The following is a 13330-nucleotide window of genomic DNA, read 5'->3' as shown; positions in this document are numbered from 1 at the left end:
TTTTTAGACAATCTCATAAACAGGTAACTTTGAGAATTAGTTTTACTTTCTGACCGCCTTGAGAATAGCAAATTTAAGAATGACACAACTCAATCCACAATTTACGAAATTCCCTTTCTCTAAAGATTGACAAATGTTGAAACACAAACACGTCATAAAGGTTGTAGAAATCAATGAAAACTGACGTTCTATCATCGAGAAATAAATGGTTGGTTCAACGAAAATGAATGCAGGTGCAAACACAGGTGCAACCGAGACCAAATATAGATAAACAAGTTACGTAATCGCTTGCACACAAAATGTAAAGGAATTTATTTGAAGTAAAATTAATAATTATTCTTTAGAAAACGTCTTGCAATGCACAAATGAATGCAGAGGACTTAACTTAAGCAAATTGGCAGTAACATTGGCCTTGAGAGAAAGCGTCGGTGCGATAAAGAACTGGCTGCCCTTAAATTGAAAAAAGTGAAGTTGGGGTGAAACGTAAGGGTTATTACTGCTCACCATACTTTGCATATTTGTAAAGTGGAGTAGTGGCTTTTCAAAAGTTTTTGGAACGTTGTAGGCTGTAGGGCAGTCTTTGTGTTACACGTTTTATACCTTTGTTTGATTTTTTAAAATTTAATTGCATTTCTCACTGTGGCCAATTGTGTTTTATTGTGAAGTGGAAAAGTGGTGTTTCAGTATAATTTTTGGAAAGTTGTAGAATGTAGGGCAGGTTTTGAGTATGAACATGTGGCCAAATGTTCATAAACAACCACTTTGTATTGTGAATCGAAGCAATGTTATTCATTTTTAAAGTCTAATGCTGAAAATTTTACAGAGGTACTATACCTGGCAGTTTTCATATTCAAGTATTTTACATTGAAAGAATGTGGTGTGGTTGTTCTGAATTCAGTATAATAAGCACTGCTGCTGTAAAAAATGTTGGTTTAAAATAGTTTTGCCAATTTTTAGACCAAAACAGTTTTTAACGATTGTATTTTTACCATTTCAAGTCGTGCAGTTGTTGTGTACATGATATTAAAAATCTGTTCAAAACATAAAAAAGCCATAAAATTGTACTGAATATCATAAAAAAAGCATACAAAATAGCCTGTTTTGAGCATAAAATCATAATAAAATTGAACAACTCTAGCGTGGGACCCCTGTATATGTCACTTCGCTGCTTCCTGTCGTCTTTTGCATCGCATCTGTGATCGCAGTGGACTGTATGTTATCGCAATGGGCGCAAATAAAAACACGATTATTATTAGTCTGGGCAGTTGTTGTTAAGTGAAATGTTGATTCAAGTGATTCTAAAACGCAATAGGTCCATGATATCTAATTTTCTTGCTCAAGTAGAGCACTTTGAAGTTAGCATGTCCGTTTTCCTTCGCCTTCCCCTAACTGTTAGGGGCTTAGGGCCTAACATAAAACAACACTCAGCAAACACTAATATTTCGTAAGGTACCTTTCAGACATAGCCTAACATAAATGTTTCTCAACCACAAAACCAGTAGCAACACACATAGGTTTAAATTTGATTCATCTTATACCAGTGATTGCCTCTTTCTATATGGTTTTGTTTTCTTGGGTGTTCTCTGCCACTTCTTATGACGTCACATTGCACGAAAGCAGGCTAACATAAGTGGAAGACAAGCAGTAGGCTATTAAATTACATTGTAACTGCTACACTGTACTTGCTATTGAAAAAACGTTGGTCTTCAGCTATAAAGTTTACAGATTGTTAACCAATCGCACACCCACTGACGGTGTATTAATAAGCTATCTTAAAGACGCCACTTTTCCCCTTATGCCGCCAAAGTTGCCGTTTCACTTTAACCCAAGTGTCGGTTCAGCCACGAATGCATCTGAACTGTGTTTGTTTTGTTTCGTTGATTCCAAGTTTTTTAATTGTTAATCTGACTGCAAGTACCCATTCCTCTGCTTTTTCGTGAAAATCATGAAAAACTTTTTCAGATCAGTTGTAATTTAAATGCGACACAAGGTCTGCACAGCAACATCGTCTGGATAACTATCATTCTACGCGTGAAGCATTTAAAATTCGGATTTTTTGTGATTTTATTTCATCTGAGATGAGATAACCGTAAGTGAACAGGCTTCTGTAGTGTTTCTTGTGGTGACTGTCTTGAAGTGTTCGTGTTGTGTCTTTGGCCACAGCGGGATACTGGGGTGTATGGCTGCCTATAGCAAGGTAAACCAGGCGCGTGTATTGACTGCGAAATTGATTCAAGGATGTTCCTGTTTGTCTGTGACCTTCTGTAAAGAAGCTTTCCACTACCTCGTCCATTTCTTTCTCCGTCTCCAGCCACATCTCTAGGCTCTTGATAATACCCAGGGTTCTGGTACATATATCTGGTGCTATTGTTTCCTGGCGTTACGACCCTTGTATAGTTGTTGGTCGCACATTGCTGGCCAACCCACGCCGCTACAGCGCAACCCGGCCTGTCATATATTGATTTATACACCTGCTCGCCTTGTTTCGACTTTAGTGGGGAGGAGGCGTGAGGATAATCGTTTAGAGCCGAATATTTGCTTGGCTTTCGGGTTTGTTGTTTAGTTTTTATCCTTCTGTTTCGTGCAACTGGCTTGCTGTACTTAAATCCGCTTCCACGAGTGGTTTCTGCGATGCGTTCCGGACTCAAAACCACTTCTGTGTAAACGTCAGGTTGCTGTCCTTTCTCTGGGATTGTCAAGATTAATTTTTTAGAAAGGGGCTTTATTCCTTTTTTCTTCCTGTTGTGCATACAGGTCAAGTTATATGCCATTGTCTCTGGGTTTCTACTCTTGTCTTTCCCAACTCGAATAGGTTTCGGAACTACATCTACAGGTTCGATCTGAGGAGAAGGCAGCGAATCTCGCCCTTGGCCATCTCGAACGGCAATGGGTTTTGGAGGTACTGAGGTAGCGCCTGATCGGGTAAGGTGAGCTGTAAAGTGATAAAAATTTTGTGAAAGCACAGGGTTTCCAGACGCTTAGTGAGTCTATGTAACAACCCTCAGCAGTGAAGCGTGGCCACATACACTAACAACACTTAATATACACACGATTGTTAACTGTGAGATAAAATGACGGAGTATAAGTGGTATGTTGTACAACTTTGGGTTGCTTCCTTAGAGACATTCATTATAATTTATAATAAATACACGCCTAGCATAAAGACTTACGTGGAAATACTGAAAGATTCTGCATCATTTTCAGGCCAACGTCCGTCGTAACGCCCAGTGGTGCAGGGGAACGCTCGATGTTTATATTTACAACGTTTGGTGAAGTGGTACTGCGATGTTTCTTCGCGAGGTGATCCACTGTTTTCCTCCCCCCGCGGAATCGCGTTCTCTTTACCTCGTAGTCGGCACGCATTGGGGTCCGAGGGATGGCGACTGGTTTTGTTGGGGGGGTCTTAGGTTCGTAACGGAGCTTGAACAAATGTTTTCGTTGGCTCGCTTCAAACAACATACATGAATATCAAAGAACAAAAACTCTTTTAAATGTTGCGGGTAAAAAATCAGAAATAACAGAAAATCGCTGGAGAACATACAATAAGTTAACTTACAATAACAATAGAAGCGACAGCTTCTAGACAGGGAGTCAATCGTTTTTTATATTGATTCAACGTTTGCAGTAGCTTTGCTGTCTGAGATTTCACTCAAAACTTTTACATTGCACCAAATTCTTGTAGATTGCAGTCGTCTCTTTGATAATGCGACCCAATTGGTATTACAAACGGTGGTCGCTTTATCAAGGTCCTACTCGCACTTAATATCATTTTGCTCAAGTTTTGTTATTTACTGAAAGTCTCTTCATTAGTGTCAGTTATAGGCCTACTGCAGTTTTGATTATAAATACATTTTCTCTTTTCAGCTATAGCTATGCAATATATTAGCTATAGCTATGCAACACCAGCTACAACAGACGATTGATAAACAGACAAAAAGTAAAGTGATAATGAGAAAAGATGCGGTACGGAAACATACAACTTTTGGGGCATTTATTAAAATTATAAAACGGCAAAGGAAAGTAGTGCCAAGTACCAGGTCACTCTCAATGCAATACATGAAAAAAATTAAACAACATAACATCAACAGCAATAAGTTTGTTTTGTGAAAGCTACAGTCTTCCTACCACCATTAGTCTGTTAAAGCGTTTTCGCGCTGGTTTGTTGGGGATGACCCCAAAGAGTTACCTGGGCTGGTTAAAGATTGTTCTTTTCTATGCTTCTCGTTGGGCGATATGGCCACGTTTGCTGTGGCATTGTTGTTCGGCACTTGTGGTAGTGCCATATTGGGGGAAGCCCCCGTAACCACCATGTCATCATTGTATTGAACTTCTACTAAGCGCAAGTTTCGTTTCGCAGAGCTTGTTTTGCCATGGTTGTTGTCTGAGTTGTACGCATTCTTCTGCGCTAAGGCAAATGCTGGTTTCGGTTTTGGCCGGAGTTCGTTCTGCTCGGATGGTTCAATTTGCGTTGTGTCGGGTAAGTAAATGCTTTTTGGTAGCGTTTCTGTGCGGGTCGTTCTTTCGTGTTGTGCACGAGATGCAGCGCCCTCTGTGATGTTTCTTGTCGGCGACAACTTGCTGTATCTCGCGCCCTGTATGACTCTTTCCTTGATATAATTCAGCACTCGCTCAGGGGTGTCAAATAAATCTGCAACACAACAACAAAGGCATCATTTTCGGCTTTTGCTGAAAGGAGATCAACACATGACCTTGACGTTGTAGATCCACGTGGCACACTTTTGCGTGGAAGTCGCTACGGTCAATGTTATAACGAAAGAAAACATAATGCGAAAGATAAGAGGAACTTTTCCCTGTAAGGGTTTCCGGTAGCTACATAGCCTACATTTCTATTGTAAATAAGTTCTGGAAACATCAAAGATTTAGAAGGTATAAAACTAGCAACGTCTAAACGTAGCTCCAACTGACTATCCGTCCATCTTGTAAGATATTAATATGTAGCTACTACGTGCAATCTGTAATTGAAGATATGATGAAATAATTCCCTGGCAAAACTATGAGAAAATCCACTCTGACAGTTTCGGTTGTTGTTTCGTAAACGCTATGTCCAATCCATGAGGACGTTGCTACATTGGTGGGCTGTGAGGTATCCCCCTTGAAGATTGGTTACTGGGATATCTAGGCACTAGTCTAGAAATCTTTGGACCAGGCCTGCGTCAGTGGTTCAAAGCCTCTACAAGTGTACATTATAGGCTACAGCTTTGCGAAACCGCCATGATTAAGCTTTTCTAGTCCGAGGATAAAGATCAATTAATCAAGTCACATTTTGTCGAGATTGAGTTATCATCAAAAGCAAGATTTTGTATAATGGGCAATGTATATCTCAGAGTAAAAATATATTTAAAAAACGACTTAGTTTTATAAGTTATTCTGTAGAGAACCGTAATGAATATTTACTGTTTTCGACCTTGTACAAAATGCTTTTCTCCTAATCTACTATAATATTTGCGTTCCTTAAAAAATGTACGTGTTGTGAAGAAAAATAATTGATAAATCATTTTCTACCCAATAACCTAACCGCAGTTTTAAATAAAAACCTAAAACCCCTGGAATTCCATCCACTTGGTGCCGCTGAATAGAGAGTAGTTCTTGAAATGCGTTGCTCAAGCGCACACTCCGAGAGTCAAACCAGCGCAACTTGATCTTCAAGTTTCTTCGTTTGCAAAGTCAAGCGTTTAACCAACGGAGCTATTGGGGCTGACAACTTAATTGCCTGGCACTTCGACTTACCGTTGTCTCTTTCCTCATTTGCAGTTGGAATAGTGACGTGAGGATTATCGCCCGCCGATATCTCGTCAGCATTGTCAGTAGCTGCCTAAGCGAACACACGCGTTAGAACGCTTTTGGAGGCAAAACAACTTCTGTGTTCATAAGAAGAGTAGCCTATCATGCCCAGTTCTTCAATCATTTTTCAAAATATTTTTCCATAAACAAAAGAGTATTAACACTAATACACTAATAAAAACACAAGAAAAAGTGTAAACGAGCCATTCACCTCTCTGTGACGATGCGAGGATGATTTCCTCATCCAAGAGTGAGCGTATATCTCTGGCAAAGAGAGCCTTTTGTGAGGTCGGATCTTCAATAAACCTCTAATAAGATCTTTACAATCTACAGAGATATTGAAAAAAAGATTTTTATTTCTTGAAAGTTAAGCAGTTTCCAATGACAATGTTGGCCCATTAGCCTACACAAAAAATTCAAATTTTCTTTCGATTATTATTCGGTTAAGTTATTTCTTTTGTTAAAACAGTTTGTAAAGTGTTTTTAGAGTGTTTTAAAGAGCACCTGAATGTAGGTTGAGGACAAGTTTTGTATGTTAAGAATTTCCATTTTTTTCACTTTTTATTTTATTCCACTTTGGGGCTAAACAGAATATTGCTGATTGGGCAAAGAGGAACGCCGTTCCGCTATGCCACGCACATAGTATCCATGTAATTAACGCTAATTTCATTGAATAGCACACACCCGGATCAAATCAAGCAATGTTATGCTGATATTTTCAACAAAATTGACTAGATGACGTCATCTATCTATGTCACTGATATATTCCATAATACATTGCAGAAAAAACATGTTTTTATGTTATCAGTGTAAAACTGTGCTAAGTCGGTAGTTAGTGAACTGCATGCTGCTATACAAGGTATAAAAATACAACTAGCCTATCACTTTTTTCGAGCAACCGAAGTTTATTACATACCAGGAACATACGTTCTGGTTTGCCTCATATGGTGGGGAAAAGCAGAACAAACGTTTTATTTTAAAATTGTGATGTAAAGTTATATGGTACCGGTAACAAGAAATATGAGATGATGGATAGGTAGGCCTACTGCTATTTACAGACGTTGAATCAATGTAAAAAACGATTGATTTGCTATCTAGGAATGAGCGTAAAATTAAAACATGCTTATTATGATTAAGGTGTGAAGTAGCGAGCGGTCAATGCGAACATCTAACGAAATAGAGGGGGACGTTTTTTATCGCTAAGCCATCGTCCCGGTCTAAACAGCAATACCAAATATGTTATCTATGCGCACAAAATTTAACCTGCCGTCAAACACTCTTTGAAGTAAACAGGTTTTCGCATTGAGCTAAGAACGGCTTTGGCGTCGGATTCTTTGAAGGGCAGCCCTCCATTGACCATGGCGAAAAGTATGACTCCTCTGAAAGAAAATCTCTTGGTTAGTGGTGTAATACTGATGCAATAGAATTTGTCCAAAGTGACACCTGAAGGGACCTTCAAAAAAGTGTTTCTTCGTATAGAGAAATATCAGTTTAGCTTAAATCTACTGTATATGCAGAAAATGCTGTGTTTTTTACCTCAGTCAACAACCAGATATAAAACCGATCCTTTTTTACATTGATTCAACGCCCGCAAACTTGGTATAGCAGATTTTTTTTATTATTTTGAAAGATAAGCTATTTGAGGTTTTTGTAATGTTTGCTTGAAATTAATGTAATGTAAAGTATAAGAACAATATAGTACATTCAGTAGGCGTCACTTACAAACTCCATAAATCCGCTAATTTTCCGTCATACTTCTGCTGCTTCAGTATTTCAGGAGGTGCATACGCGTAACTTCCACAGTGTGTCTTCAGCAATTCCGTGTTGTGAGTGGGTTGAATAGCAAACCCAAAGTCACTTAGTTTGGCTCGTCTGTTCTTTGCCAAGAGAATGTTTTCACATTTTAAATCTCTGAAAACAAGTAGGTCTAGATGTTAAATAATTAATTAATCACTAGCCTTCTTCACTGGCAAAACCTCCTAATCTACAGCTTCTCTAACCTCTATATTGGGATCAAAAATTAAAAGCATTTTTCATTAAGCCTCTTCTGCTAATCAATTTTACCTCTTGCATAAAATTTACCTTCAGTGAGTCAATGTACTCCGATTGAGAACTTTAATGTCAGATAATCTTTCTCTACACGCACGTTAACTTTTTCTCTTCTTACCTATGTGCAACTCCTCGGGAGTGAACAAAATGGACTCCAGCGAGAATATCCCGAAACATCGCCTTCGCTCTTTCTTCTGTTATACAATTGTTTTCTGATTTTCGTGCATAGCAGTGGTTGACATATGTAAGTAAATCGCCGCATTCTGCGTATTCTAGTACGAGATAGATGCGTTTATGACTAGCAAAGATGTCATAAAGTTGTATCTGCAATGTTAAGATTTAAATTGATAAGATGATAAAGATTTCAAATTGAATAATTTAGCTTAGATATTGTGTCTAAATCTAGGCTATTTTCGTTGGTTCCTACGTTTGCTGTTCGCTTTCATAAAATGCGTGATCAAATGGCGAGAGCACGTGTAGGCTATATGACGGACGAGCAGCTCCGCTTTGCCATCAACATTAGAAGGGTCAATTTGAAAAAAATTTACGCCTCATTGTAAAATTGCTTTAAAAAAAGTTAAATTACTTCACAATCAACTTCATTATTCTTTTATAACTTTTAAAAAGTACATTATTTTGTAAATCAGAAACAAGATAGTTTCGCATCCCTATGATCTAAAATCTCAAGTGTAGTCCTCTGTTGTGGCACCTAGTAAGAGCATGCAGCTATGTCTTGGGAAGCACTTAAAGACATACTGTACTTAAAGATAAAAACATAAATTGATTCTCTCCCCTTATCCACTTAATCTAAATCTTCAATATATCTTCAATATAGCCTATCTTCTGTATAATCTTCAATCCCTCTCCGATAGCTCAGTTGGTTAGCGCGTGACTTCTGGAAGAAGCTTAACGAAGAAGCTTCAAGATCAAGCGGCGCTGGTTCGACTCTCGGGGTGCTGGAGCAATAAGCAACGCACAAGGACTGATCTCCAGCGGCATGTAGTGGATGGAATAATTCTTCGACAACAACACTTCGACAATCGGAAACTTCACTCTGTCAATCTCAGTGACCAGGCTTGCGTCAGTGATTCAAAGCCTCTACAAGTCTGCGAAACTGCCAGGATTAAGCTCTGCAAGAAGCTTTCCAGTCCGAGGATAAAGATTCAATCAATCAATCACCGAGCATAAGCCTGGATTCGAGAAAAATTGCTTAGGCCTATATTCTCTCAAACCTTTTACATACTTACTACGTTGGTGTGCATGTAACACCTGTTCATTGTTGAAACTTCACGCGGTAAAAATTTAGTGATGTAGACTTCAGGAGCAGAGCAAGTACTGATGATTTTGATGGCGACCTATGAAGTAAAAGAGGGGTTTGTGTAATTAAATGCTTATTGCGGCGGCTTGATTTTATCCTCAGGCTGAGAAAGCTCAGTCTTAAGCAGTTTTGCAGAGATTTTGAACCACTGACGCAGATCCCGTTACCGAGATCGACAGAGTGTAGTTTCCGCTTGTTGAAGAGTGGTTGTTATGAATTATTTCTTCCACTGTGTGCCGTTGAATTTTATATATACGACGTTGCAACTCATGTGAAAACAAATCAGGCTCTTTATGCTTTTACATAGCATTCATGTGATGTCTTACTCCCTTTAGTCTTTTAACAGTGCCCTAACTATACAACTTTTAAGAGCATAATTGTGGTCGGTGCCGGTCTTTGGGGTGTGCAAACCGTGCGATCGCACAGGGCCCAAAAATTAGGGGGCCCGTAATTTAGGCTACTCAGAAAATGCAGTAATTTTGTCATTTCCAATGGAAAAATGGCACCATTTTACAATAATATTCATACCTAGATTTTTGTTAAACGTGCTCTCAGAATGCACCAAATTCAAAGTAATTTTTCAAAATTTTCTGGGAGAGGCCCCCACACCCTCCGTCGCTGGGTGTCGCCTTCGGCGAACACGCCCTCAAGCTTCGCCGGCCGGCCGTCAAAACCTCCCCCCTTTCAAAATACCTAGCTACGCTACTGAATTGGATCATTGTCATAGGGGCCCGCAAGGTATATTCCGCACAGAGCCCAAAATACCCGAAGACCGGTACTGTTGTGGTAGACTATCGTAACTGTAGGCCTACCATGCGATGAAGTAAATAAAGTTTTCTAGGCAGAGCAACATTTTGTCAAAATATAAATCTTACTTTCATTTCTTTATCTTGGCAGCCCATTCGTTTTAATTTGAAGTTTGATTGAATTTTTTCGGGTATAGCTTGACCTAAATATACTTTTGCGTAAGCTCCCTGACCGAGAAATTTTCCTGTAAGCACATATCCGTTTCGACGGCACTCCACAGCCTCTTCCGATAGAGTACCATCAATCAAGTATTCGTGAACGTTTGGACATGCGCTTTCTTCTATGGACATCTTTTAAATTCTGAATGTTGAAAAAACGTTTTGTGGAAAACTTAAGTTCCTTAATTTCGTTGCTGCTTTTCAGCCAATTGCAAACTAGAAGTTCTTGATAATGTGACGTCATAATGCTTCATTCAAAATAAACTATTAAATTTGTGAGATGATAATACCTATCTCACACACTTGTAAGTTGCCATATTTCTGCTTATTGTAGCCTGGTCTCGTCCTGTTGCTCAACACAACAAACAGTGTACCAGCCTCATTTTTGTAATCAAATATCGATTTCGCTTTTAAAGCATCTTCAGTTTGATTTATTTAATTTATTTTTCTGGGTGGTTTACTAAAAACAGAAAAGTTTTATTAGTCTATTGTCAGTGCCGGATTAACCATTAGGCAAAGTAGGCACGTGCCTACAGGCCAGTCAAAAATCCAGGCCACTTTAAAACCAATGGAAATTTAGTCATGTTTTCAAAATAATTATTTTCTAAACTAATAAGTATTTATTTCTAGCTCTGTTTTTCACAATGTTGACACATCAACAAAGTGTCAACAACGTCTTGATACACTGGTACTTCTGTGTATTGAAAACGATCTACTCCGTAAGATTGACCTCCAAAAACTAGTTAACGCGTTTTCAATCGCAAAAGCTGGCAAAGTTGCTATTTAGTTAGGCATATGACCAAGTTTTTGCACGGTAGACGGTACCCTGTGTTATAGTCAGGGATGTAGGCCTACGTATACGCGCAAATTCTATGCCGTAGACTTGCGGTGTATAGACTTTTTTTGAATAGTTGTCACTTGAGGCTACGTCGTAAAGTTTTCGCGGTTTTTTAGCGCATAGCGTCAACGCATACTTTTTAATGTTTTTTTTTCGCTACAACACGCCAATACCTTCCAGCGCTGCAGTTGAAAGAATGTTTTCAATGGGCAAAGACATATTGAAACCAAAACGCAGCAAAATGTCAGATGAACACTTTCAGATGCTTGTGTTAATTCGTGAAAATTCAAAATAAAACTTGTTTGTTTCGAGTGGTTTATACCGTGTGAATGTTTGGCACCTAGCAAACAAAATGAGTTTACGCTAGTGCAGTGCAGGGATTGGTGCAGTGTTTCTCAAACTTTTTTAGTCCATCGCCCCCTTTTTGTTATTGAAATAAAATTCTGCCCCCTAATTCTGTCAAGTAAAATAAACATTGATAATTGAGTGATAGACAAATTTAGTTTTGGGAATTTAATCAACGAAATTGACAGTAACGTGATAATGTTCAATGGGATGGATGAGCTTGGCGACTTTTACAAAGTTTTGAAATGTTTGGCGACATCTTCGCAAGATAGAGTCGAAGATCATCACATTTATGAACTAGCAAGCAATTTCTTTGCTTTGAAAGCATCGATGTCACAGCCAAAAACCCCTTTTCAACCATATGAAGTAGGAAACGACAAAATTCACATTCTACCTTCTTTATAGAGAAGCCCATATTTGCCAGCAACCTGGCACCAAAACAAATCGTATCGATCATATCTGAATTTCACTCTTGATTCATCATCTGTTTGCATATCAATGAACTTCTCTTGAAGCTCCACTTCTATAGTAGCCTACGTCTGTAGGTTCGGTAGAAAATGGTTGTACCAGTACCACCCAGTTTGGAACATGGAGGTCCACGAAACCTGCAAAACGAAGTTTCGTGTGTTCTTCTGTAATAACACTCTCGCTCAAATTGGGAAACTGAGTTAAGACATTTTGACCTGCGCTTTTATCTTGTTGACGCATTTGATCACAATATTCAGTGATTCATGCAGTTCGGACTGAGATTACGGGCAACCAAATGCTGATGGTAAATTACACAATGTTTGTTTGTTTGTTTTTATTATCTTTATCTTGCATTGTGGGAAAGCGGGCTTGAGCCCTATGCATCGGTCTACGCCTTCCGACGTACACCTGACCCACGCTGCAGCCGACTGCAATGTCTGTTTCCGGTTGTCTACTCTATTTATGACTTAAATTTGGTATTACCCATTACTCGAATGTATTGCAATAAGTCCAGGAATTGCTCTTTTCATCAGCGCAATGAACCCTCGATGCTTTGCAACCATTGCCTGAGCACCATCAGTTGCGCATTGTAGAATATTCATCAGTGGAATCCCCTTCTCTTCGTAGAAGTTTTTCACTGCATTAAAGATGCTTGATGCCCGAATATCTGTAGGAAGACTGAGCGTAAAATCATTTCTTTATGTTCTCATATTATGAACAAAACGCACATATCCAAGCAGCAGCAGGGATAAATTGTCGGTCAAGTTGGATTCATCCATTTGCAGTAAATGGTTTGCGCGTTGGACTGTTATTGGTGGTTTGATAAATTCGCCCCCTTCGAGTGTTTTCGTCCCCCGATCGCCCCCTTTGATTTTCTTCGCCCCCCTGGCGCTCGAAATCGCCCTCAGGGGGCGATTTCGCCCACTTTGAGAAACGCTGCGCTAGTGTATGCGCTGACGCCGCCAACTTTTTTTACAAGTTACGTTGACGCATACGGCGTATGGTTTTTTGAACGTTTGCGTTTACGCTGACGGCGTCAATATTTTTTGTGTACGCGTACATCATTGGTTATATAGTTGCAACAACGATCTTTGTGACAATGATAATTCTAATTTTTTAGTTGGCAACCCTGATTTTCGGGCCACTTATAAAATGTGCCTACAGGCCTGCAGACCCTTAATCCGGCACTGTCTATTGTAGCCTGGGGCCTAATTAATTTCGAACCTTTCGTTTACCAACCTTTTGCTAACACAGGTATCAAGCGTAGCAGATCGGCTGCCATTCAAATTTGAAGCTCGCGCGCTGGCATAACCTGTGTATGTAGGTGACCACAGAGCGTTGAGAGGATAATTCAGGAGCGATACCAACGAGATTTTAGGGCCTCAAATCAAGACACATCTAAGAAAAACGCATTGTATCCTAAGGATAAGTGGTTTCTTCAAGTTTTCGGGTCCCTAAATCAGTGCTGTATTCGAGGGTATACGCAGTATACTCTCTGCTTTTTCGAGCAGCTATAGTAGTTTAGTTTATAGTTTATAGAAGAAT

General features: G+C 39.3%; 1 protein-coding gene across 1 annotated transcript; it reads right to left on the bottom strand.

Annotated features, from left to right (window-relative positions):
* Positions 1 to 1992: 1992 nt before the first annotated feature.
* LOC145782104 (uncharacterized) lies at positions 1993 to 10311 on the bottom strand. The gene is made up of 10 exons (XM_082593850.1): positions 10045 to 10311; positions 9099 to 9206; positions 7970 to 8175; positions 7525 to 7713; positions 7066 to 7181; positions 6014 to 6129; positions 5749 to 5833; positions 4187 to 4648; positions 3171 to 3446; positions 1993 to 2932 (listed from the first exon to the last, which is right to left on the bottom strand). The coding sequence occupies exons 1-10, from the start codon at positions 10264 to 10266 to the stop codon at positions 2070 to 2072; spliced, it is 2643 nt and encodes an 880-aa protein (XP_082449976.1). The 5' UTR covers positions 10267 to 10311; the 3' UTR covers positions 1993 to 2069.
* Positions 10312 to 13330: the final 3019 nt, after the last annotated feature.

This window comes from Aplidium turbinatum, chromosome 13, assembly GCF_918807975.1.
Source record: "Aplidium turbinatum chromosome 13, kaAplTurb1.1, whole genome shotgun sequence".
Lineage (NCBI taxonomy): Eukaryota > Metazoa > Chordata > Ascidiacea > Aplousobranchia > Polyclinidae > Aplidium > Aplidium turbinatum.
This window is presented reverse-complemented; position numbering and strand designations above follow the sequence as displayed.